This window comes from Gymnoscopelus microlampas (genome assembly GCF_963454915.1).
Source record: "Gymnoscopelus microlampas genome assembly, chromosome: 20".
Classification (NCBI taxonomy): Eukaryota; Metazoa; Chordata; class Actinopteri; order Myctophiformes; family Myctophidae; genus Gymnoscopelus; species Gymnoscopelus microlampas.
This window is the reverse complement of record NC_139957.1, coordinates 23,103,809-23,131,601: the sequence shown is the minus strand read 5'-3', so window position 1 is coordinate 23,131,601 and position 27,793 is coordinate 23,103,809. Positions and strand designations below refer to the sequence as shown.

Genomic DNA, 27,793 nt, shown 5'->3' with positions numbered 1-27,793 from the left:
CACACACACACACACACACACACACACACACACACACACACACACACACACACACACACACACACACACACACACACACACACACACACACACACACACACACACAGTTATACATTATAAATGTTAATAACTTTGAACTCTGCCCCTTAATAACTTCTAGTCCCCAAGGATCATCCCACCAACCAGCCCTGGGGTCACAACTAGCTACACTAATGTAAATCATGTATTACAGGCTGTACCGTTAGTGTTACAATGAATTTTTGTAAGGAATAAGCACAAGGGCTCTGAATTCGCTATAAAAGCTTAGGCTGGCAAAAACAAACGACAACAATAAAAAGTCACAGCTGAAAAACAAATATTTCCCACCCTGGCTTTCACGTCATTTGTTTATATTTTAGTCCCGTTTTATTCTTTTGTGCCCTTGTGGTGTAATTCATGTCCGGCAGTTTTATTGTATAGAATTTTATTATAGTTTACCTTACTTACTGGACTTTTTATCATTTTCTTTTATGAAGCACCACAACTTGTTTGTAAAAGTGCAGCACAAATACAATTATTAACTACAATATTAATATCATTACTAACTATATGATTGACAATTTATCAAGCCTGGCTAATTGTCTAAATATGGGTGAACACGTTACGAATATAATAATAAGATGGCTTGGCTCAACAAAGAGAACAATTCGAGATGGAGAGACGCAGCGTTGTTCATAGTGGCTCATAGGAGAAACATTTCAGTGTCGCTGCTTTCATTATGGAGCCGCTTCTGCATTCAAATGCTGACGTCAGTGGAAAATGTGCACTACAAAACACAGTCAAATCCTCTGTGGGCCCGTAAGGGTCCATTTGGTTCCATTTGTACACTCGTCAGAGTTAATTTAACGCTGAGGATTTTACTGAGTACACTTACTATTTGCCACTCAGGGAATTTGAGGTTGTTGTTGTTGGAGACCTTTTAAGTCAAACACACAAGCACGCACAGCAAAAAAAAAAAAGTAACCCACAAAAAACACAATCGAGTATGTTCACAACTACACACAACATAATCATAGTCTTACACACACACACACACACACACACACACACACACGCGCAGTTGACAAGTCTAGGGCCCTTATCGTTCCAAGACATTCAGCTTTCAACAAGCCCTAATATTCTCGACCTCCCTCCACCCCGACCCCCCCCCCCCCACACACACACTCTTTTTCCCACTCCCTTCTTACTTCACCTCTACCTCCCTCTGGTTTCCCACCATTCAGAAAAGAAAACGTGAGAAGTGCACTCTGCCTCAAAATGCATGATCTAATTAGCTGATTTAATTAACTGATTAACAAAGGTTCTATCTCAACACTGCAAACGACAGCCCCTATTATTAGCCTTCATAGTAATACTGCTGTATTTTCGCCAAGTCGGACAGCAGGGGCTGGCATAGACTTTGAAGCAGCTGTGCCAGAGGAAATATAGGACATCTGCCCTACTTACGCTATATGTGGATATACGTATACTGTACATTCAAGCAGCAAACAGCATAATCATAACACCATAAAAATCCAAACAAGTACAGTAAAATCCACAGTATTTATCAGCAGTGGTGGACAACTAAGTACTTTTACTTGAGTACTGTACATTTTTGTTGTATTTGTTTTTGTGCAAGCTGATAACATTTCACTCAGTTACATTTTTATAGAAATATTGTACTTTTGACTCCACTACATTTCTAGGAATGGATTTTTGGGACCAAAAATACATTATGAATTGCTTAAGCCCTATTTCAACTATCGTGATAGAGATCTACAACCTCACAACGCGCGACGCTGCTTGCAGATCTGCTATTGTCACCATTTCGGACAATTTTAGAAAATGTACTTCGTAATTTGTACTTATACTTGAGTATATACTTTGTCCACCACTGGTATTTATCCATTTGTAACCGAGTGTAAAAATGCAACTAAATGGACCAGACCAGATAAATGGTGTACTCTGCGATCAACATGCAAAGAGCATGCAAATAAACACACGTTAAAAGCACACGTCCACTTCACACACAGTACATCGTTATGTGCAAGGGGTCGAAATTGGAAAACAATATATACTGTAGAAGTGAATGAAATGAACATCCTTCCTGACACTCAGATCTGTGCAAGAGTATTTCTAATTTGCAAACTACCTTCTTCAAGGATAACAATATATACGTATATATAAACACTATTTGTTTCTGAAACTTCTCCCATTTATTGCCTTGTGGCTTGTAGCTTGTGTCCCACAATTAGTATTAATTCTGTGAAGGCTTGTGTGTGTGTGTGGGTGTGGTGTGTGTGTGTGTGTGTGTGTGTGTGTGTGTGTGTGTGTGTGTGTGTGTGTGTGTGTGTGTGTGTGTGTGTGTGTGTGTGTGTGTGTGTGTGTGTGTGTGTGTGTGTGTGTGTGTGTGTGTGTGTGTGTGTGTGTGTATGTATGTATGTGTGTGTGTGTGTGTGTGTGTGTCCACTGTCTGTCATCTAGGTCCTAGTTAAATTAGCAGGTTTCATTCCATCAATGTTCATCATTATTTCATGTACTCTTTAATAATTCATATATTCTGTGTGAGTATGTGCATTTGTGACTGACTGAATTAGTGTGTGTCTGTCTATGCATGGGTACTGTAGAGATCTGACTTTGTGTGCGTGCATGTGTGTGTCTGTGTCTGTGGTTGTGCGCACGTGTGTGAGGAGATGGGACATTAAGTATTAACTGAGCTGCGGGGCTCGGAGATGAACGTCCGGGTCCTCCGCTGTCCCAGCATGCTCCACTGCGCTTCGTCTCGCCTTTCCAGGATAGGAGCCTGGGGAGCTGTCAACATGTACTGCACTGCATTCTCTCCCTGTATGTTTGTATGCATGTGTGTGTGTGTGGGTAGGTGTGCTCAGATGCGCGTCAGCCGTTGTGTGCGGCGGGGACTTTTGAAAAACCCAGATGAGTTAATAATGCTGTTTGAAAATGCCTTTTCAAATAAGACGTGTCGGGACAGACGAGTACAGTAGCGTGCACGACAAAACACAGGGGGACAGGTGCGCTGTGTACGCGCCAACGAGAGACAACGGTGGTACATTCACCAGTAGCCCTCCCTAGCCCTAATATGACATGTTCCCTTCCTATACCCTCGCTTCACAGCCAGCACGAACCAACACAGAGAAGGGAAAGAGAGATGGAGTGAGGAAATAAAGACGGAGAGAGGGATGAGGGGAATATAGTCGCTGTTTGGTGGGAAACCTTGTATGTCAAAAATTGATACTTGTCAGGAAATGGAAAAAATAACCTGTGTACAAATAGATACAACGTAGTCATTATTTAGATACAAGCTCTTGTTAATCATTTACATTGGTTCAATATTTATAAAACCCACTTTCAAAAGGTTTCAGAAATAGCAAAAATGGCAGATCTAAGCTCACAAGTCGCATCGTGATGCATTGTGAGTTTGTAGAATGGCTATTTTCACTAATTTTATGCAATACTCTTGTATGACAATCAAGGCATTCATTTACAAAAAAAAACTAACAAGTTGAAATATGGAGATAGAAGGTTTCTGCCCTACAGCAACGATATGTATTTTAGATGGAGTGCTGACATAAAGCAGGTGTCACCAGTAAATTCCTCGACTGTCATCTCCTCCTGCTCTCTCTAACTCAGTTTTATTTATTTATTTTCATTTATTAGTTTTTCATGCTGTACCTCCACAGCCCCGCTACTCCTCATTCGTTCTCCCTATCTGGGTCATGTTTTCTTCCGTCTCCCCACGGGTGTGTGTGTGTGTCTGAGGGGGTACGGTATGAAAAGGATGAGGTAGAGGGAAAAAAGAAACACACACACTGACGGCGCTTCTGACAAAATATAAGTGAGTCCAGCTCCCTGAGCTGCTGCCATCCCCAACTGTACGCGCGCACGCACGCACGCACGCACACACACACACACACACACACACACACACACACACACACACACACACACACACACACACACACACACACACACACACACACACACACACACACACACACACACACACACACACACACACACACTGTAATTGCCTGTGTTTTGCTTGCCAAAGAGAGCGGCGGTGTTTGCATGGGGGATCGGTGAGAGCCTAGATTGTGGCATTGATGTTGTTGTTTAGGTTTGTAAAAAGGCAATAGAGGGAGCAGAGGGACACTGTGCTTTTATGTCAACATCTGTGGAGTGAACGTCACCAGGCGGCACTGGGCCCAATGCACCGGAGACTCTGTGTGTGTGTGTGTGTGTGTGTGTGTGTGTGTGTGTGTGTGTGTGTGCCACTCACATACAGATGGATACACATATACAATCACAGCATAGAGTAAAAGCTGGAAGGAGGCACTGTGACAGAAACAGAGGACCACTCAGGGGAGGAAAGAGGAGGGGGCCTTATAAAGAGAGAGAGCGAAAAGAAAGAGGGAAAGACAGAGGTAGGGTAGAGATGAGAGATAGAGAGAGAGAGAAAACTAAGACAAAGCAAAGGATGAAAGACAGAAATGGATTGTTGAAAACAGATGGGTGGGAGGTGGAACGTGGAGAAAGACCTTCTCACTGTACCACACACAGGTTCATACAGGTGTTGTTTCTGTGCCCAACTCCACTGTGAAGGAGAGATAAGAGAGAGGAAGGAAAAGAAAGGCAAAAATAAAAAGGACAGAGAGAGAACGGAGAATGAAGGGAAATGAGAGGAGATGCGCTTCAGAAACACAAGATCACAGGAGACAGAAAAACAACATCCTGCAGGTGATGACACACACACACACACACACACACACACACACACACACACACACACACACACACACACACACACACACACACACACACACACACACACACACACACACACACACACACACACACGTCTCCTGGGTGCGATGTATGTTAGGAAGGAAGAACGAACAATTCCGTCTGGGATAACAGAAATATCCCAACAGGGGAGTGTGTATGTATGTGCATGCCATGTGCGTGCACACACTCACTCACACACCCACACACACAACAAACAAAGCCACAAAGACCTTCAACCCTTCAAAGTTAACATTTAACATGCCTGGTAAATCAACACAAGCAAATGAAGGGACAGAGGTTGTGTGTGTGTGTGTGTGTGTGTGTGTGTGTGTGTGTGTGTGTGTGTGTGTGTGTGTGTGTGTGTGTGTGTGTGTGTGTGTGTGTGTGTGTGTGTTTAACTGAGATTGTTTTTTTCATGTGCTTAACTGAAATTGTTTTGTTGTTTGTGTGTGCATGTGCTTGTGTATGTGCGCTTTAACTGAGATTTCTTTTTCCGTGTACGTGGGAGGCCCACAAAGCATCAGCGTGCATGTGTGTGCTGAGGTTGTTATTTGCCTGTGAGACCCAAGAGTCACAGAATCAAGGACACTGCAAATTGTTTGATTAACAAACGTGCACTTCTTAAAAGTACTATGTAAACAGCACAATAGTGCACGCGCGCGCGCACACACACACACACACACACACACACACACACACACACACACACACACACACACACACACACACACACACACACACACACACACACACACACACACACACAGTGAAGAACCTCAAGGGCTTACCTGTTCCAGCAGGGGGTCATTACGGAGCAGGATGAAGGTTATGAAAAAGGAGAGAGAGGGAGATAAAGGACAATAAAGGTAAGTAATGAGTTACTGGCAACGCAACATGTCCCAACAACACTGTTCAAACATGAGCCAGCCATGTAGAATCCCAATCAGCAGCATGGCCCTGAATCAATAATAGCCTCCAATGTCACTCTGGTGCTCCGTCAAAAGGACATGGGAGAATTAATTTGACAGTCTGACGGGAAGGACAATGAACACACAGACAAATATGACAGGTGGGCAGACAATTCATTTGACAGACTGACAAGGAAGCCAATGAATAGACATGAACACAAGAAGGTGGGTAGACACATTAGACACACAGGCTTGGGGAGAATATCATGATAATGGTGATATTTGCTACATAATGCAATATTTTCAAAATATTGAATATATTGCGAAATATTCGTGTCGTTTAATCAAACTATTATGCGTACAAATGTATAATTAAAATGTGTGTGTGTGTATATATATATATATATATATATATATATATATAAATAAATAATGTGTTACAGTGTGATTGAAAAAACAGTCAGATTGAAAAAGGAGCGCTCGTTTTCTTCGAGTTCACCTCCTGCGCCGCCCCCACCTGTCAAAAAGAGAAATTACGTCTAGGAGGTACAGAGGCTAAGGGGGACGATGATTTACGATTCTGTCCCTATCGCTCGGTGGTGCCTCTCGTGGCTCAAGTCACCTTCAGATGCCGCCCCTCCGTCGGTGAAAACGAGTGCACCTTTTTCAATCTGACTGGTTTTCCAATCATACTGTGAGTGTGATATATATACATATACACACACACTGTGTGTGTGTGTGTGTGTGTGTGTGTGTGTGTGTGTGTGTGTGTGTGTGTGTGTGTGTGTGTGTGTGTGTGTGTGTGTGTGTGTGTATATACACACACATACATATATATATATATACTGTGCTTAGAGAGGGGCTCACAGCAAGGCAGGACAGAGGAACAAGGAACCACCGTTAGGAATGAATGGACGTCATGTGAACAAAGGACCTAATATGCCATACACAGAATAACAAATGTGCAAAAATCCCCTCGCCAAGGAGGCCAGATGGACAGGTATACACACATTCAGACAGTCAGACAGACAGGTACACACACAGACAGCCAATCAGACTGACAAGTATATACACAGACAATCAGACAGGTCCGCAGAGAGAAGGGCAGAAGGAGACGAGTTATTCTGATTTCCTTTTGTCTTCTTCCAGATTGCTCTCAATCTTTCTCTCCCTCCCACCCTCCCCTGGTGAGGCCCAAGCTTTAGAACACATTCCAGCACTGACACCTATGAAAAACAAACACACACACCCACACGCACACAAAAATGCACTGGTTCACAGGTAGGTGCCCTCACAGGGAGGGGAGCGAGAGACAAATGCCTAATTTATGCTCCGTCATATGACCGCGCCGCAGACCCAAAGTAGCAGATCTAAGCACATACGACTCGTTTGAGCTTATAGATCGGCAATTTCTGTCCGCAACGCGGTAGTACGAATCAGTATAAATCGAGCTAAAGGAGAAGGATGGGAACAGAGAGGGAGGTAAAGTGGCAAAGAGAGTGAGAGAGTGAGAGAGGAGTGTGCGTCAGTGTCTGAAATAAGCCTGATGGCAGCTGTCTCCCGCTATCTGACTGAGAGAGTGAGTGTGTGAGGAGGGAACAAGATGGCAGATTGGGGAAAAGTAGAGAGAGAGACGAGGGAGGGAGGGAGAGAGAGATATAGATAGTTACACAGGCAGCGACGAAGATAACATCTCTCATTCCACAGGGACTTCATCCCATTCTGGTTATACCCAACAGTCAGCACAGTGACAAACCGTGTGTGACTGTATGTATGTGTGTGTGTGTGTGTGTGTGTGTGTGTGTGTGTGTGTGTGTGTGTGTGTGTGTGTGTGTGTGTGTGTGTGTGGTGACCAGCCAGAGAGACAGTGAGAGCGAGAGAACACCGAGACAGAGTGGCACTTTTGCTTTCACTCTAAAGTTAACTTAATCAAAAGGAGATCTCACAAGCCTGTCAACTGGTACATGCATGGTCATACATACCGTTATGTGTTAACCCGTAAAAGAATGCACCGGTGCAACCAGACTTGTACAGACAGACTCACACTCAGTGACACAGTTCGGTGGGTACAGAAGCAGAGCAGAGCATATGTCCTGGCCTCAATTTAAGCAGGGTTTGAGACAAGGAGAGAGAGTGTGATGTGGTTCAGGGTTGGTAGGGTGTAATGTCTTTTTTTCCTCCCCCGCTCGCCAGTTTTAAAAAAAAGGTCATAGGCGTGTCCTATCCAAGGTCAGAGAGACGCTACAAGATGCCGCTGAGATCGAGACTCAATTAAGACATTCTCTACAAGATAAGGTGAAAGTTAAACACCACTATATAATTTCACTCAAGGTTTTCTCCAAGCATTTTGGCTGGGAAGATAACTCTGACCTTAGCTTAAGCACTCTGCAAACAAACAAATCTCACCCCTCCAGTGATAATTTAATCAGTAAGGTTGACCAAGAACATGTCCTTATTTTCCACAGCAGCCTGGACACACGCACACACACACTTACAGAGAGTTTTCTGCCTATACCGTTGCTGACAAAAAACAACTCAAAAGCGATACTACTGCTCAGGAAAAGCCTAGAAATCCAAATACAGAGAAAACATTGCATATGAACCTTGTAATGACCATAGCAATTACACACAGCTACAGTGAAAACATTCTGCCAACAGTGATACTGAAAAGCCTTGATCCTCTGAAATCTCTGGTCTGGAGAACTTTGTAAAAAGATTATAATAGGACTTTATGTAATGGACTCTGGTTAACAGATGAAAGTCCAAAAAGGCTAAAGGGTATCAACCGTGACCTTTTCACCCTCACACACACACACACACACACACACACACACACACACACACACACACACACCTAAAGGGCTGACCTCTTTATGCTGATTAACATTCCATCAGGAGACAGTGGAGGAGAGGGGCGTGAAGAAGTAAGGAGACATTCCTGTCCCAGACACTTTCCCCTTCACCTCCCTGCCCTCTTGTTTTCCTCATTCTCCCCCCCCCCTTTCTTTCCATTTACCTCCTGTCGCTACAAAGCAAAATCCTCACTGTTAGTTTGAGTCCAGAAAGTCACTCAGGATTTTACAGTGCAGCCTCCTTTGTGCCTTGTTCCTTAAAACTCACTCTTTTTTTCCCTTTCGATGTCACTTCACGGTTGCTCAATTATAACCCCCCTTGCCCTCACCACTCCTCTGCTGCTCCTTCTTCATAGCTAAGCTTCTCTCGCTCTCTTCCCCTCTCTCCTGTGGTAAGGTTAATGTGAGTGTGTCGTTAAGGCGTGTTCAGACCGGCCTCAAGCGTGGCTCGCAGGCTTACGTGACAATCACTGACTCACCACGTTGGGCCGTGTGGTTTCTTCTTGTGTGCGCAAACATGTACTCGTCACACACACACACACGATGTTCTCACGGTCTAATTCTCTCGGATGCATATACATAATCTGGGTGCAATTGCACTCTTTCTCTCAGGGAATAGCAGGTGAGTTATAATAGCATGGCTGAATAACTGTTCCATCAACCACTCCACACCTCTGCTGCTTTATAAAGACCTGTAACTGACGCAGGGCTTCACACCTGCTGCCTTGTTCTGCACGTGTGTGTGTGTGTGTGTACAGACAGGAAAATAAATACACACACATATATATATATAGTAAGTAAGTACAGGAAAGATAGATATCTGCTATATCTGCTATATATATATATATATATATATATATATATATATATATATATATATATATATATATATATATATATATATATATATATATATATATATATATATATATATATATATATATATATATATATATATATATATAGCAGATCTACAAGCTCACAACACGTCGCTGACGCAGCACATTGTGAGCTTGTAGATCTGCTATTTTCGACCCGTGACCCGCTGTACGGTGAAGTATAACTCGAGCTAAGGACTGGGGAGCTGTTCTTACGTTAATTTGCTTTTCTAGCGCGAATATATCATCAATCTGCGTTTTTTTGGTTGACGATGGTCGATAGGAATATTTTGGCATATCGCACAACCTTAACACAGGCCATGGTAAAAAAAGGCTCAGTAGCGCCTGTACTGCATCCGTCATTTGAAGAAGTTCAAAGTGGGCCCCCCGCATCCTTAGGTTGTTGTACAATAGCACCATAGAGAGCATCCTGTTGGGCAATGTCACTTCCTGTTATGGGAACTGTACTGCCCTAGAATGGAAAGCCCTACAGAGAGTGGTGCAGACAGCCTAGCACATCGTGGGAGGTGAGCTTCCCTCCCTTCAGGAATGATACGAGCAGCGGTGTGTAGTCAAAGCTCAGCAAATCATTAAGAATACGCACCACCCGGCCACAATCTGTTCATGCCACTACCGCAAACACGGCCACGCAAGTTCTACCTTTGTATCAAGAGCCGTAACGGTGGACAATAGTTTCCACCTGGCTAGTGTCAGAAGGTTAAACAAGCACTGAGCACTGCCTGTCGCCAGGCAGTCCTGTCCTGACAACACAAGCCACCACACAGGAACACCTTCCTGTATGTATGTATACATACAGTATACTGTCCAATATCTCTCAAACTGCCACCTATGTGTATACACTGACATGCCTGATATACTACTGTATGGTATGCTGCTAAATTATGTATTGCCTGCACATGAGACTATATGCACAAATATCTATATAATGTTTTGGTTTTATGTTCTATGGCTGCACCTTATGTACTATACAGTATATGTCTGCTACTATATCTATATCATTTGGCAAATGTTTGCCTATTTCTGCCAAATGTTCACCTATGACATGCCCAGATTAGGGATGCTAGAGTCCATGTGGTTAAATGATCTTCCTGAATGAATAAAGGTCAAATGAAAAAACAAAACGAAAAACCTGACATCTATGTTCAGATAAAGCCATCAGGCTGACTGCGCAGTGAACCTGCTCGTGGCTAGCGAGAAAGGTCAACCCGAGAGTGCGCTGGTACGCATAATGAATCATAAGAGCAAACAATTCATCTCAGTTATAGCACACAACCACAAAAACAATCCCATGGCGAAAACCCCCAAATCATGACTCAGAAGAGGGGGAAAAAATTGAGGTTTCTCAACTGATAAGGAATGATAAAAGATGGGATGAAAAGAGGGAATAACAGCGTCACGGTGAGCCAGGTTTGTAAGGCACACCTGCATGTGTTATGTGCCATGTTGAGTTAAGCGCCCAGCACATATACACATGTATGTACAAGTCACACGCACACAGAAAATACAATAGAAAAAGGCTAAGAAAAGGGTTGTGTACGTTTCGCTCTTTCTCTGGAGTTGTGCTTGGGTGCTTGGGTGTTATGCGTGTGTGTGTGCACGCACCCACGTACACGCACGCACACAACTTCCCTGCTGAGTGGAGAAGCAATTGCAATTCCCACTGACCTGAAAAGTAGCTGGCCAGCCACCTCAAAATAAAGAGGGATGGGGAAAAAAGAGGGAGAATGTCAGTGAGCAAGAGGGCAATGAAAGCACACAAAGAGAGGGATGGATGGAGAGATGCCACAGAGGGGCAGCAGTTTGAGAGATGGAAACACACACACACACACACACACACACACACACACACACACACACACACACACACACACACACACACACACACACACACACACACACACACACACACACACACACACACACACACACACACACACACACACACACACACACACAGTGCAGTGAGGGATTAAGAAAGGGAACAGGCCCCAACACTCCTTTGTGTCATCTGCCGAAAAAGAGAAGAATGGAGAGAGGAGAGGGAGAGAAAAGAAAGGATAAACAGAACAAGAAAGAAGGGATCGTATGCAGCGTCCACACACACACAGTGGCAGGGAAAAAACTAAACGAGGGTGCCAGTATGTGTTTGTGTGTGTGTGTGCGTGTGTGGGAGTGTGTGTCTCCCGAGGTCCCCCGCGGTCAAGAGCGGATCCGCTTTCGCCCTCTTTTCATGCACTCGTTTTCCCCTTTTTATACACTCTCCTCTCTCGCCCTCCCTCTCTTTTAGCGCAGCGCTGAATGGCCTCTCTCTCTGATGACTGACTGATGAATGAAGTAGCTCTTTGAAGTCAAGAGTCACAGCAAGGCTGGTCAAGCGTGAAGAGACATTGGACAAAAGATTAGAAGAGAGACAGAGGGAGGGAGCGGGAGAGTGAGAGAGAATAGGGGAAACAGGGGAGGGGGAAGCATATTCAAAAAAGGGAAGAATGTTGATTTACAACAGTGCACATGCAGAGATAGTGACAGCGCAAGTGAAAGAGAGAGCTACAGAAATATGAGAGCGGGTGTGTTGTGCGAGACAACACTCTATACACAATGCTCTGCATTTGTATGACCGACCGGAGCATTTGCATGTTGGCGATCATCAAGGCCAGCGACATGCGAGCAGCAAATAAACATGGCCCTAACTGGGTGACATCTTTCTGGAATATTCCTGCAGACCAACGTGTGCTTCAAATGCCTTGGCTCCACTTCCTTCATCACTATGGAAGCAGGTGGTCCGTCCCGAGTAATTGCAGAACACAACCTGTATGCTACTCGTTTCTCTGTTTTGTTGTTCAATTGACTATTGTATAGTTCGATGAAAACAGAGTTATGTGATAACCATGGGAGTCCATTTCCGACACTGAATAAAATGAAAGGGGCCGACTTATGTCTGACATTTCTGACCGTATATCTGTGCTTTTCTCTCACAAATGTGAGATAGACAATTGCGTGATAAAAGGCTGTGAGACAAAGTCGTTGTGAGAGATAAAACTAGTCAAATATAATATCTGTAAGAAGAAAAATATGTAAAGCTGAAATTAAACTAAGGTCGCAAAACAAAAACACTTTAGGGCAGAAATGGGCTTCAATACAAAACTTGCCTTACGTCAACACAACATGATACAACCTTTGCAATTTGATAATCTTAATAATATACTGTAGCATGCGATGCACAATTATTTTAATATCTTGTAGTGCGTGCATGCTTGAGATTTAGGTGCAACCTACTGTAAATCTAGTCTGGGAGGCATTGCCTCGGAGTTTGGACAGCGGGGGCGCGGCCACTGCGTTGTGATTCAAATCAACAGCCAATGAAGAAAAGGGGGCGGGATCCACATGCAGTGGGTGTTGCATCTAAATAGGATCGACGGGAAGCAATTTCCCCTTGAGAAATTTCGGCCGCCATTGTTGTGTACTGCTGTTTGCCTCTCGTCGGACTTTTTAGACGAGTTGCACAGCTCCAGACCGGTAAGAGGCGTGTCCGCTCAGATTCAGAGCGTAAATTACATCCCGCCCACAAATCCCAGGGCTCTGGCCCAGAAGTTCCTCGCCGAGCCGGCGAAAACTTCTGGGAACTCAGATTACTGTAAATCTAAAGGTAACTCTCCACCAAACAGACTACTAGAGATCAGTTGGTTGGACGGTGTGAAAAAAAGGTTGCTGAATGCACCTGACAGCCGACACTGACAGAAGAAGAATTGCTTATAGCTTGATGTCTTTTTCAACAACAAACACATGAACATAACCTACATGCTTAAATAATTTGAGAAATTATAAAGATAACTACTGCACTGGAGGGTGCTTAGGGCATGGGCACAAGGTTATCTGTATTTAGACAATTTGAGTATCATATCTTTCATATTTGATTTTAATAAAATAAAAAACACTGCGTGCCTGCAGCAAGCGACAGCGGAATGTGCACACAGGCATATAATTTTGCTTCAACTAGGCTAATGATCGATATAATATAATAAACTAGAAAAAGTGCTCGTCGGAGCACAGGTTTCCACCAGGTCAGGTTTGTGGGCCAGTAGTCTCGCGTAGCCAGACTGTTGCCTCCCACAATTTTCAAATGTTTCCGGTCATACAGTCTGGGACTCGGAAGCTCTGATCATGATTAGAATATAAACCGGATATGACGCCTTCTCCCCACTTCCGTTTTGTCTTCACAGTCGCGCAAATTTATCCTAATATAAATACAAATCATCTAAGTATATTTAGCTTGCTGCTTAGCAGAAATAGAAATAAAATAATAAAATGTAAAGATATTTTAAAATATATTGAACGGAAGTGCCAGCTTCCTCTCTCGGATTTCAGGAGTTGTAGTTCCAGACTCTAAATAGCATTCAGAGATTGTGGAATAGTTGTCTGGCTACGCAAGACTATTGGGCCAGCAATGTTCGGAATTGGCCAATCAGGAGGGAATATGAAAAATCTGACGAATCTGTCTTGATCAGTTGACTATAGAGATAATGTGTATCAATGTACGTGATGTTTGGATAACATTTGTAGGAGTAATATATATTTAAAAAATGTAAGCAAAAGTCGGCCTCCTGGTAGCAATATAATAGGGCAATGTTAACACATTGTGTGCTAAAAAAACGGCTATAACCGTTTAGTAGAATACAACAATCGAGTGCCATAAACGGCTATAACCGTTTAATCCAATTTGTATTCTTTTTTTCCACATGGGGCGCTCCAACACAACTATGGAATCATCCACGGACCCTGTAAAATGGAAAGGACGGATGTGAATCCTGTCCAAAAAAAACCTCCTAATTTTGGACAAAATCTGAAGGAGTAATATTAAAACATTTGTTTTACAAAACTTGGGCCTCCTGGTGGCACTAAATAGCTAGAATGATTAGAAAAAAATGGAAACATATCATTTCTGTTCGAGTAGCCTACTGCAGGATAGGCTACTTACCACACCAGCCTTGCGTGTCCACGAAGTAATCCAACGTATCGTCATCATCCTTTTCAATTACTAAAATGGCCAATTCATCTTCCCTGTATATCTATTGTCCCATGAAATAGTTGGAGAATGAGCACTCGGTTTGCCATGGTAAAAAGAAAAAACTCAAGTGAAACCCATAGAATACGACGGTTGCTTCGGTGATTTTACAGACTTTTCTCGCCTTAAAGAAAATCAATAGTAAGTGCTTATGACATTTAACTCAGTTAAAGATAAGGCTTACGCTTAGTTTAGAAAATATGACAGCTGACAGCTTTTGAATAAGACGAGCCACGCTCGTGCACAGTCCCCCACTGTGTCTGCATTTTGAGCATACATGCAGCTGTAGTTACATCAATATACCATGGATATGCGTTATATTCAGACAAAATAAATGTACCACATTTTAGAAAGGGTTCTTAGCAGCCAACCAGAGAGCTCTATCTCCTCTCCGCCAGCCCGCTTCTACCCGATGGTCAGACTTTCGACGCTTCCCTACAAGTCTGACCCGACACGACAGTGCACCCACCGCCCATTCAACATCAGATTTTCGGCAACAGACACTTTCCAATGTTTACCACCTCCATCGTCGGTGCGGTGGTGAGCTACCTTAACAGTGAATATCACAGTTTGGAACAAACCCCCTTTCAACAACGCAACCATGGCACCAGTAAAAATCACACCGACACGTTTACACGTCTTTTGTATATATTTTGGGAGTTGTTGATAGGGTGTGCGTCACCCCATCATCCTGTGTACACACTGTTCTAAATTCGTCAAGTCCACTGCCTTTGTTCCTGCTTCGCGCATTCATGCACATGACACGGAGTGGTCTGAGAATCAAGAGAGAAATGAGGGATCCTCTCACTTACCTCACCCGGTTCCATGGGTGAGGTGGAGGTGGGAGGACAGAGAGAGAGAGAGCACAGCCCTCCTCCAGTGTTTATCTCAATCTCACATCAGATCAGATCACTGTCAGATAAAAGAACTTCCTGACGCATCACTTCCTCTATCTAGAGGAAGCCGACGTCGGCGACGTGCACTGGGGACTGAAAATGACATGGTAGATTGGGAGGGAGGGGGGGTCGTTGGTAATGCAGTGAACTTTTCGACAGAGCAGCAGAGAGAACTGTAAAAGACAGAGAGAGAGAGAGAGAGAGGAGGAGGCCACACAAGGGGATATGAGGGGGAAGGAGTGTGACTGAGAGACTCAGGCGGCAAGGAGAGTGCAATAGAGAGACAGAGAGGAAAATTAAATGAAGAGCTAGCAATGAGAGGAAAGGATGAAATACACCCCCCCTCTCTCTCCCCCCGCGCGCACCGGATCCACATCAACGTGGGCAACACTTGGGGAGAAGAGAGGAGGAGCGAAGAGACAAAGAGGTGGTGAGACCTAAGAATAGTGTAACTGGATTAGTTTTTAACACCGACCTCTATTCACTGGGGCAGCAGCAGCGCTCGCTCAGCTCCTTCCTTCCACAGATCTGTCTCTGGTTACCACCGAGGCCCTCTGGCCCACTTCTTTTTAGAAAACCATCCACTTCAGCAGTCACGCAGGCTCGTACTGAGATTTCCAGATGAGGTGACATATTGGTTTAACCCTTATTTAACCAGGTCAGTTGACTGAGAACTGCAAGAGCTGGGGGGCATATATGTTAGTGTGTGTGTGTGTGTGTGTGTGTGTGTGTGTGTGTGTGTGTGTGTGTGTGTGTGTGTGTGTGTGTGTGTGTGTGTGTGTGTGTGTGTGTGTGTGTGTGTGTGATTGTCTGGAGAGGAGATCACAACAATGTAACCTCTAGTGACAAGATTCTTATGTGCTGTTAGCAGTCAGAGAGGAAAAGGGCTACATACGTACGTACACACAAATCAGACAGGTCATACAGATTTGTGCAATTCCCTGCTAAAGTGTGTGATACTGTGATTGCAGACAGGACACGCTCCCCATATCTTTCAGTGCGTGTGTGTCCTGTGTATATGAGAGAGAGAGAGATCTACAGCTTTGCCCTCGAACAAAGAAGACAAAGCAAGTGCAGCAAGGAGAGGAATCTCTCCCTCTCTCTCCCTGAATGGCATCAGCAGTTTAGCTCTCCCATTGGCGTATGCATCACACACACACACACACGATTGAAGTCTTGGGATGGTGTGCAAGGAAGAAAAAGAGATGGATGAAAGACAGCAAGGCAGGGAAGGATGCAGACACAATAACATCATTCATTCTCTTCTGCGCATTGGTAAACGTTAGCCTACACTGAGTGTGTGTGTACCCAAATGAGAGACAGTCCCAATCAGTTTAAACTCCTCCCCCTGATTCAAAGAAGCAGAGTGGGATTTGCATTTTTCCCACAATTCAATTAACACGCTTGTCAGCCTCTCCTCTGCGTTCACATGCCTCCTCTTGCCATGCCACACACACACACACACACACACACACACACACACACACTCAGTGAATTAGTGAATAGATGTATTTATTCATAAACACAGAACGCGTTTTGAAAATTAATGTGTTGATTTATTCGTAAACAAATAACTGAGACAAGCTTGGAATGGAGACAGGAGACGACGGGGAGAACTGAGGTCACATCCTGTCTGGGCTTGACACATCCTGGGACTTGACAAGAAACACAGGTCATGGATACAGAGAAATACAATCACTGGGGAGTGCTCTCTCCCTCCATCCCACTCTGTCCTTCTTTCACTGCCCCCCTCCATCTTTAAGAGCATAAAGAAGGGAGGGAATGGGGGAAGACCGGCATAGCCACCAGAGAAAGTGGCACAGTGGGGGGTAGGCTCACAGGAAGAATGCTGGAGACACCCAGGGGCCAGTTTGAGAGATCACAATGAAGGGAAGGGGTCAAAAGGAAAATGGCTAAATGAGGCCCAAACTGATTTATAAACCAGGAAGTAGGATCAGCAAAGAGAACATGCTGACATTGCCGTGGGGCCAGCTAATGACTGAAGCCACCCCCCTGTCTGATTAATAGCCTGTAATCCCATTCTCATGGTTAGCTTAATTTAGCATTCCATAGCACCATTCATTTCCAACCTCAGAAATGGGCACTCTAATCAACCATTTGCTTTTGGCTAGCCGCAGCTAATGCTAGGCTAGGCTAATCAATCGGCAGTAATCCTGTTGGCGGAGCCACTGTAGCGTAGCACCCCTCATTACCAGGCATAGAAATGTCCGCTAATCATTCACCGCACGGCTATTTGTCCCCACGGCTCAAGATTCACTCTGGAGGGGGGAATGACATTTGACAGTCGGCAACAGAGGGTGGAAGGGACAAGACTGACAGCGTGAAAGCTGCAGAGGCTGTGTAATGATCAGCAGACAGATCACTCTTAGTTTTCTTTTCCTCTTTTTTCTCTGTCCATCTTCCTTCCTTGTTGTGTGTAACCTCTTGAGCAGCCTGGAAATGGCTTTGCTCTCCACCAGTGTGTCAGTCAAGTTTTATCAATCAATGAAAAACCCTTGTTGATCTATAATGGCTAATCAATACTTAAGGCTGGTGGTGGAGACACTAGCAGACCACCGAGTGTTTGAGCCACCTTTCTTTGGCGTCTCCTGCATATTTAAATAATCGCAATGCAATTATCTACATATTCAATCTTCTCCATTGAACTTGTTTGTGCCATTTGGCTTTACGCTACGTACACAGAAACGTCTAATACCACAAATAGCAGTTCAATATTCGGTGATGGCTTCACTTATGCCATTTCTCCCTGAAGATGGATGCCAAATAAAATGGCACCAATTATTAGTACATAACTTATGTAAATAACTTGAACTTGAACAAAGACAATAGTTATGTAAAAAATGGGTGGGATATTAAAACATCCACATTTACTTATTGCACTAGGCCATAGGTTGGGGGGGTAAGGAAGGGTATCGAGTTAGGTTGACCTGAGCTTGAACCTCAGTTAGTTGGAGACTGGAGTCAGTAGTGTTGTAGCTGGGACAGACCTGTCAACACTTGCTTCCAGCTACAGATGACATAACACAGATATCTCACCCTTTCATGAGTGAGTAGACTGTTTTTCCTATCTTGAGGGGTTAAATGGTCCCAGAAGCATTGTCCCTTGCGAGCACCATTTGTGAAACCTCATTACGATGTTTATTGGCAGGGTTGAAAATAAGAATTAGGATTAGAAGAATTAGAGTCATGTTAAAGTTATGGTCAGGATGGCATTAAGGTTTAGGTATATAATGGCAGGGTATTAACTTAGGAAAGTCCAGATGAGGTACAAAGGACTGTTTGTGTGTATGTACGGTATATGTGCATTCCTCACATAGTCAACAGTGTGTCTGGCAGCACTACTCACACACTTAACTAATCATTCAGGGAAGGCCAAGCTGGGGGAGTGGGGGGATTTACACCAGGTAAGGCGGCAGGAATAACTGGCTAGAAGGATGATGTGGGAATATTTGCGGGAATGTTGGAACATTGTGCCAGCATAGCCGGGATGAGGATGTAACCGGCTTTGGAGCACCCAGGCTGCCGACACTTAAACCCAGCTAATCTGATGGGATTAACACACACCGACTTGCCTGGCTACACACAGCCTGCCTTGCACATGGCCACGCATGCTCAAACACACCAAAATAGCACGTACGTCAGCCAGCTAGCCCTTAGCCCGCCTTGGCAATTCCCTAAAGTTCAACTGGATTCCTAATGCTCACGGCTGGCAGACTGGCTACTTGACGACGACATCGTGCTGCTAGGCTACCACGTGTACACACATCCACTCTCACACACACACACACACACACACACACACACACACATCTTACTGAGAGGTAATGTGTGCTGTGAATCTAAAACAGACCTATTGAAAAAAGAGTAATGCCCGCAGCTTGACAACCGTGCTAATTGACTACACCCCCCTCCCCAAGCCACCTCCTCAGCAATGAAAGTAAACGTTTTCACCTCATCGTCCCTTCAATCATACCAATGGCCGTCCTATCATGCCACACTCATCCTCATGCACCCCCTTCTTCGCACCCTTCACTGCTTCTCTCCATCTTCTCTTCCCTCCCCTCCCCTCATACATGTAATCATTCATTAGAACCAAGGCAGTTGTCCATTAGGCAAAGCAGCCATTTTGGAAATTGCAGCAAATCTTCCATGAAAAGACATTTCCTCTAATGCAGTAGTCACGCTCGGGGAGAGAGAGAGAGGCAGGGAGAGAGAGAGATGGAGAAGGGGGGGATTGATGGCGAGAGGAGAGATGGTTTGATGGAAAGAGGCGAGAGGAGAAGGGAGAGAGAGAGAGAGAGCCCTGCAGCCATAAAGCCACCAAGCGGAAAGCAAGCCTGCTGTTTGATTAGAGAATGACACCATCATGGAGAGAGGGAGGGACAGTGTTTTAGAGGCGAGCAGAGGGGATGAAGAGGAGGCGGGGTAGAGATGAGCGAGAGTGAGGAAAAGAGTGAGAGAGATAAACTAGGGAGTGATTCGTGAGGGCTGAGACAGAGGCGGCAAAATTAGCCCCATCACTTACTTCACTTCGCTTGCTAAGACGCTCTATGACACACTTGGATTAAAGATAGACACCCCCCCAGCCCACACACAGGCCAGATCATTTGCTTCGTCTCATTGTATAGGCATGGCTGTTACTTTGCATAGAGTCATAGGCAACTTCTTGACCAATTAGAAGGCCTCAGATCAGAGTCTGTGTTTTGTCTTGTCGATATAAGAAGTGGAAAATCAAAACCATTCTGAACACCCCTCTGTTCCCCTTCTGTGTGTGTTCATCATCTGCGCATCTCCAATGGACAGATGTATCTCTACTTTTACCAACCATTTATCTCCCTCCCTCTGTATGCCTTCATCTTGCTGAAGCATGACTCCGCTGCATCCTTTCAACAATCATATAGCGAATTGTGTTTCTCTACTAAAACGAGTCCCCCCACACACACACACACACACACACAGACAGTCATACAGACACTCTCTCCAATCACCAACAGAGCACTAGGGCTGTGAATCGTCTGCTATCTCACGATTCGATTCCGATTCTTGGGGTCACGATTCAGATTTTTCCTGATTCTCAATTCAAAACCGTTTCGATTAAGCCCAGAACTTCTCAAAAATTGAGAATTGATTCTGAATCGTCCAACATGAGAATCGCGATTCGTATTCGAATACATTTTTTCCCCACACCCCTACAGAGCACATCCATGCCCAAGTAAAATCCTCAGTGTTCAACCCTGTTCCCACTCGCTTGAAATGCCTGGTGTATTTCATTTTGGCATCCTGTGGGAACATGCACTGATTTTGAATGCCGGTATATTTCGTATCGTCGATATCACATCACACTACCTAGTCAGAATGCCTGCATTGTAATCGCGGTACGTGAGTGTGAACTGTGAACGCAAAGCATCACTTTACCGGTATCATGACGAATGCGAAATGGCAGTGCTTACATAAGAGATGTTTGCACAAACTTGTTCTATAAAAAAACGTGTTCATAAAAACAATGTTGGTGTGAGTGAACCGTTACTCTGAACGTTAGACACACCCTCTGCTGGAACTGTGATTTTATCACCGATATTCGCTGTTTGTTTACATCAATCCAACGTGCTTTGACACAATTTGCCTGAGATTTCACAGTTTCTGGTGACAGACACAGTGGACAAATGTGTACTATCTCTCTCCATTAATTAATTTCCATGTGGTTGAGGTTGGAGTCCCTCACAGACAACCTTTCTTCAAAGCTGTCCATAGTATGTTGCTGACAGATTGCGAGCATGTCTCGTTTACTGGATGAGAGAGGCTGCCTGCAACTGTGGTGGCAAAAACTGTTCAATTAACAAAATGCTTAAAGGAATACTTAAAAGCCCCAAAATAACTTTTTTTAAAAGAAATTATTCAGCCTGTGAAGCCTTGCATACATGGAGAATGTTAGTTTTTGTCGCATACCTTTACATTGAATGAAGAATCCAAAAACGACAGAAGAGAGAAAATAACAGGGATCCGCACTTAACAGCAGCAAAACTATATAAAAAAATGTATTATACTCCAGAGTATCCCAAATGTCTTGTATCCATTCGTATCCTCATTACTTCAAAACATCTTTTTTGCAGAGTTTTTCATGCCGTTAGTTTCATGCATGAATGTGACATGCATGCCTGTGTGAGCGCGTTCCTGTGAATTGAGTCACCTCTCGCACGAATGTTCATCGAACAATCACATTATGGTGCTTAACCATTAAGGAGGGTGTGTGAGAATGACACTCCCACTTGCCTATGCTGGCAAATAAATGTACAGTATTCCAGGGGAAAAAGGCTTTACACAGTAACAGCCTTGGTGTAAATTTAACTTGTGTGTAGAAGGAGTTTTTACTCTGCGTTAAATCGGGATTTTACTGTGTATGTGTGCGTGGCGAATGATGATCTCTATATTGGTGCGTTTTCCCTCCCCTCTCTTAATAAAAAGTAGATGTCTTCCTCTGAGTGAGCTGAGCATCTTTGTTTTGTCTGTGTGCAATCTGTGCATGCCTCAGGTCTGTAAGTAACCCCTCCGCTGGCCGAGGCCAAAGGCTGATCTTCCAACCATATCTACCGCACTGCCGACAGACACACACACACACACACACACACACACACACACACACACACACACACACACACACACACACACACACACACACACACACACACACACACACACACACACACACACACACACACACACACACACACACACACACACACACAGCAGATTTGAAAACCATGCGTACCACACCGCTGTGAGAAATCCCTTTCCTCTAGTCTGTAAACACAGATGATCTCTCCATCCCACCCTCCCTCCCTCCCTTTCTCGCTCTCCCTGTCACTCGCTGGCCACACGCAACCACTGCTACCGCCCTGGAAGACAGATGTCACCAACAAGCTTCACCACAATGACTAGAAAGAAAGAGAGAGAGACTCACAGACAGATGGACGGACAGACAGACAGACTGAGATTCAAAGCGAGGGACAAAGAGCGAGTGAGAGGGACATAGAGAGACAATGAGGCAGATGGATGTCAGGAAGAAGGTAAGAAAGAATTAAAGAAATATAATCAAATTGAGTCATGGGGGACAGATAACTTCCAGTTCTTAATGCAGCAGTGTGACTCAGTTTTCTTTGTCTTGGAAGTGGAGCTGTGTGTGTGTGTGTGTGTGTGTGTGTGTGTGTGTGTGTGTGTGTGTGTGTGTGTGTGTGTGTGTGTGTGTGTGTGTGTGTGTGTGATACAAGGTGGTATTGTTCTTCTTCAGGGTGCCATTAAGCTTATTGTCCCTTGTTTCTCCTGTCAGTAGTGCTATTACAGCAGATTAAAACAAAAGCAGAGATCTCCCTCCCACAGTCTGCGCTCACACCCACCCAGGTTTTTATCATTCCTTCCTCAGGCTCTCTCTTCCTGTGCCTGTCTCAGGTGCACATGCACACATTGATATGCTCAAACACACAGACAGGGACACACGCATACATAAAATCAAGTTGCAAGCAGCCGGTCTTGCTGTTTGTATGCAAGTGGACAACAGATGCAGGCATGGGCACAGAAACAGACACACACACACCACAGGAGTTTAGTCCTATTAATCCTATGTGTATTAAGTGTGGAAGAGTCCGTCTATCCTGGATCTAGCGTGATATCTCGGCTCTCCATGCAGGCCGGTCAGACACGTTATCACCTCTGACCGGGAAAACCACGGGAGCTGGGACTGACGCCAACAGCAAATACCACTGCTTGTGTGTGTGTGTGTCCCAGCGGTAATAATCACCCGGATTAGAGCGGAGCCAAACCCCTGCAGGGTCCCCTTGCCCCCTCCCAGGCCAGCCAGCCTGCAGCTCTGAACCCCCTTGTTTGAGCAGCCCAGCCTGACAAGACTGAGCACAAACTCTCTTCTATTACTTGTATTCCCCCGTTTTTTATTTATTTAACATAAATCAATCCTTTTGTCTATCATTCTGCATTGCTAAAATAAAATATTAAACGAGCACGGGCCATATAGAAACCAGTGGTTCTCAACCAGTGGTCCGGAGACCACCCAGTGGTCCTTGAGGGGGTTCCAGGTGGTTCCCAGCTACTCTTGAGAGTGTGAAATGAAACCAAATGGACCTGGTTTCATGTTATGCTCTCAAGAGTTAAATTACTGTAAACATTTGCATTACTTAATTTACAAGAAGTCTACACAATAGAGAACGTAGAAGAATTGTTATTTTTTATCAATATTTGCCTGTTATCTCTCCTATATGGTACCAACATCAATACAGCATGGATTTGTGGACTAAATCTTATCCAAAGACAACGAAATATTCTAAGTCTTCTTAGGTCTGAGAGTCTAAATCTCATCAAATGGTGGTCCCTGGCTCAAATGCCAAATACATAATGGACCTTGATATGAAAAAGGTTGAAAACCACTGACCTAAACCATTCAATAAGCATAGCCTTTAACCACAAGGGTGCAGTGAAATGGAAGTTGATACAGTTGTCAATATGTCTGGGAGAGGGATGCACAGTGTTCCAAACAAAAGGGAGTGCAGTGCGGAGAACAAATAATAGCTCATAATTTAATAAGAACATCGGCTGTCTGCGGTTCTTTTTCAATCAATGTGGAGACGCAGTGAAAATATTCCACAAACAGCTTGCAAAGGCAAAACACCCAGCCGTGTCTTGTTCGGGTGAGAGGCTTTAATATTTGATTGTGAAAGAGCCCAGCCAGCCAGCTGCTGCCTGCCTTTCAGCGGGCGCTCGGCTCCCTGTTAATGGCATTTTATCAACAATTGTCAGACTGGGGCACTGTTGATCTTCTCTGGCATTTATGGGAATACTGGCTTTAATGTGCGACCTCAATTGTCAATCAACAGTCGCCTTTGATTATCCATCAACAAACCAAGTAGCCTACTTAAGAGGACAGACTTTCCTCGTCATTATTCCCGTAACTATCGTTTCATATCTTAGCCATAATAATAATGTCCCACCCACTGTAACGATAGACCCTTGATCCCGCTGCTAATTGAACAAGCCGTAGATCACTCACTCCACACTCACATTAAAAGCTGTTTTGTCAATATGAGTTGGAGGATGAGGAAAAGTGTCCAAATGTAATAGTGGGATCTTTCTTATTTAGAGATTTAGCCCGAAATAAAGGCTAATACCTTTAAGTCAATGTCATAACCAATATGCTCGTTTAGTTGTTTTTACCTTTGATTTTTTAACTTGTTCTCCTTCTTGTTAAGAACCCCCGGAACACAGTTCGTGAGCTCGGTCCAGTCGGCGTGCAAGCCGCAGCTCCAGCCCGTAGAGAAGCGAGAGAAGAGCCAGGTCTCCTTGCGGTTCGGCCGGTAGCAGGTACATTTCTTCTGACCCGGTCGACAGTCGCAGGGAACTTCCAGGCGAACATTCTGCACCAGGTGTCTCCCGAAGGTAGTCCCCCCCGTTTTCTGTATGTGCAAAAAGACGATCACGTCCTCCCCCTTGATTTGAAAATCGATTGTTCGCTCCAGATCCCTGACGGGGAAATAGTATTTCTTCACGTAGTGGGGGTCCGGAGTGGGAAAGATGTCCCCCTCGTCCTCCTCCGTGAAGTAGCCGTGCGGGGAGCCGAAATTAATCACCCCCGGAGCCACGTACTGATAAAGGATCAGCATAAAACACACGGATCCCACAACGATCAACAGAAATTTGCTGCTCCTCTCAACCATGTTCCTTCTTCCAGTGCGGCTCATACGCTACCATTTCCCAGTCGAGCGGACAGAGAACAGAGAACGCCGAGCTTCATTCTCGCTGCGTCTCCCTTTGCGACTATGAGCCGAATAAAAGAAGTTGATACATTGTAGCCGCGCTCGTTCATTCGTTCTTACGACAAAACACACATTGTTGCAACTCGCTGGATTCCTGCTGCTCGCCCCGTTTACATTCGCTCTCGTTGCATTGCGCGCGTGTGTATGTGTGCGTGGGTCCTCGGGCTCACAGTCACTACTGCATCACCATGGAGTTATGTACCCAGGATGCAGCGCGAATCCTACCTTTTTAACACAACACATTCCCGTCGTTTACGCTCTCTCTCGCTCTCTCTCTCTCTCTCTCTCGCTCTCTCTCTCTCGCTCTCTTTCTTTCTCTCGCTCTCTCTCTCTCGCTCTCTCTCGCTTTCTCCACTGACTACACAAAAACGAATGAAAAGGAGAATTTTAATTTCTTGGTTGACATGCACCACTCAAAGTCAATGGCTCGCATAAACTTCAGACGCAGGGTAGTCATTAACAAAATGTCACCTTATTCACATTTTTTGCCCGATCCTCATCTAGAACTAAGGGGTAAAATCCAGTGTATTTTTTGTATTAAATACAAATAACCTTATACACTCTGTTCCAATATTATCAAAGACAAATAATTATGGGAGAAACAAAAGTAGCTGTATTCTTTTAACACAACCATATCCTCCTGTTCTGATATATCTGCATGCACAATGTTAGGTACATATCATGTTACACAGAACAATGCAATTTTTCTAAATTCTAATAAAATCAGGCTACAAAAAATATTACCAATATTCTAAAGATAAACGTTAGCAGTCTTAAAAAGAAACACAACTGCCATTAAGCTTCACAATTAAAGATTGTAGTCGTATCCAAGAACCATAAGATCAACAGTTCCCTATGATTCACGTTGCTTCTTGCGTTTCCACCGCTGGTGGTCGCCACTGAGCAGCACGCCGAGGAACATCATTAGATTAGGTCCCTTTTCTCTCTGCAGCTGAGCAACTTGTCAGTCTCTACATATTTATTATTCCCAAGGGCGATTACTGTCGAGCATGTTTTGACTAATCATATCTGAGAATGAGAGAGAGACATGTTTCAACTGCTGGATGTGGAGATAAGACTGGCTTTTGTAAAGTTACCAAAGCTGACAGTGTCTTCTTTAGGTATAGGCCTACCCCTTGGGCTGCAAGACAAAACTGGATTTCATGCCCTTACAAACACACAGTATTCGTATTCAAGATATTAGTCTATTCACAACAAGGCTAAATGACGTCCGTGGGCTCAGCCAAATAACCAAACAGGATTTGAAAACAACATTTTTTTGTTAATTGGCTGTGAATTATATGCTGGTGGTCAGGGATGAAAGGTGCTTTTGTATGAATCAAAGCCGTGAATTTACTAAACCTATAATTTTCCGGTGTGTGGTGATGACTCATAATTGTAAGCACTCTGTTTTCACAGAATTTTCTTGAAACCTGTCTCAGTGCAATTGATAGGTTTGCTTATATGGTATGAATCATAATATATGATTCAAACTCACTGTCTCTCACACATACAGGTTTGATTGGTTGAATACTTTATTACCAATTTGCACAAAAAAAAAAAAAAAAAAACAGGAAAGTACAGTTCAATACAAGGTCTGCTAAGAGGATTTGAAACCCAAGAAAGCCTATGGCTTGTTTCCATTGGGGTCCTTTCCTTTGTACTCAGCAAAATGGGTAAGCAGCAAAATATTGGTGGTGTGGCATGTTCTAGCTTCCGGCCTTCTACAAGACTGTGCTGCTAACAACAATATACACAACAAGATATGGTTAATACGGTATGGCAAGCATTTGCAGGGGTACCTAGAGGAAAACAAGTATTACTTATAATGTATTGAGTTTGATTCCCACCTCGGAACATGTTTTGCATGTCATCTCTCTGCCCTGCATGCAGTCTCTTTACTTTCCTGTCTCAGCACAACCAAAGAATTGCAAAACAATCTTCCAAAATGTTATTCCATGCAGCAGGCAGCTGTAGACAGTACAAAAACATGTGTAGCCTATGTGGCATAAATAGAATGTAAAAACATAGCTCACTATACTTTTTTTACACTGACATTTATGGGGTTGTCTGCTATTGGCTGGATTGGCATGGAAATTGCTTTGTATCTTCATGCTCCCCAGAGGATGACCCCTACTGATTTTAGTGACCCATGGCCTTTCCTAAATGTCCAAGTGCATAAAATATCTCAAAATGTAAATGGTGGATTAACATGAAACTTGCTGAAAGCATTCATGCTGCCCAGAGGATGAGTGAACCCTACTGATTTTGGTGTCCCCATGGCTTTTCCTCTTCCTCCTCCTCCTATCTTGGGCGCTGCCTTACCCCTTATCCCTACATTTCTTTGCCATTTTTTACTATTTTGAAAAACATTTTCAAATATAGCCAATCTACAAACTCACAATGTGTCTATGTAGATCGGCTAGTTGAATTATTTTAAAATGTTTTTAAAAATAGTAAAAAATCGCTAATAAGTTTAGGGATAAGGGCGGGAGTAAGGCGGTGCCCAATATAGGGCCCCC

General features: G+C 44.1%; 1 protein-coding gene across 2 annotated transcripts in view; it reads right to left on the bottom strand.

The window, feature by feature from the left end:
* Nucleotides 1-25,529, bottom strand: part of hs6st1a (heparan sulfate 6-O-sulfotransferase 1a) — a gene marked incomplete at its 3' end in the record, with an annotated part of 57,857 nt that extends 32,328 nt beyond the window's left edge. For both annotated transcript variants that reach the window (XM_084045276.1, XM_084045275.1), the window contains exon 1: nt 24,673-25,529. In XM_084045276.1, coding sequence (XP_083901402.1) covers nt 24,673-25,196 — 524 coding nt within the window. In that variant the 5' untranslated portion in view covers nt 25,197-25,529. The remainder of the gene's footprint in view (nt 1-24,672) is intronic.
* Nucleotides 25,530-27,793: the final 2,264 nt, after the last annotated feature.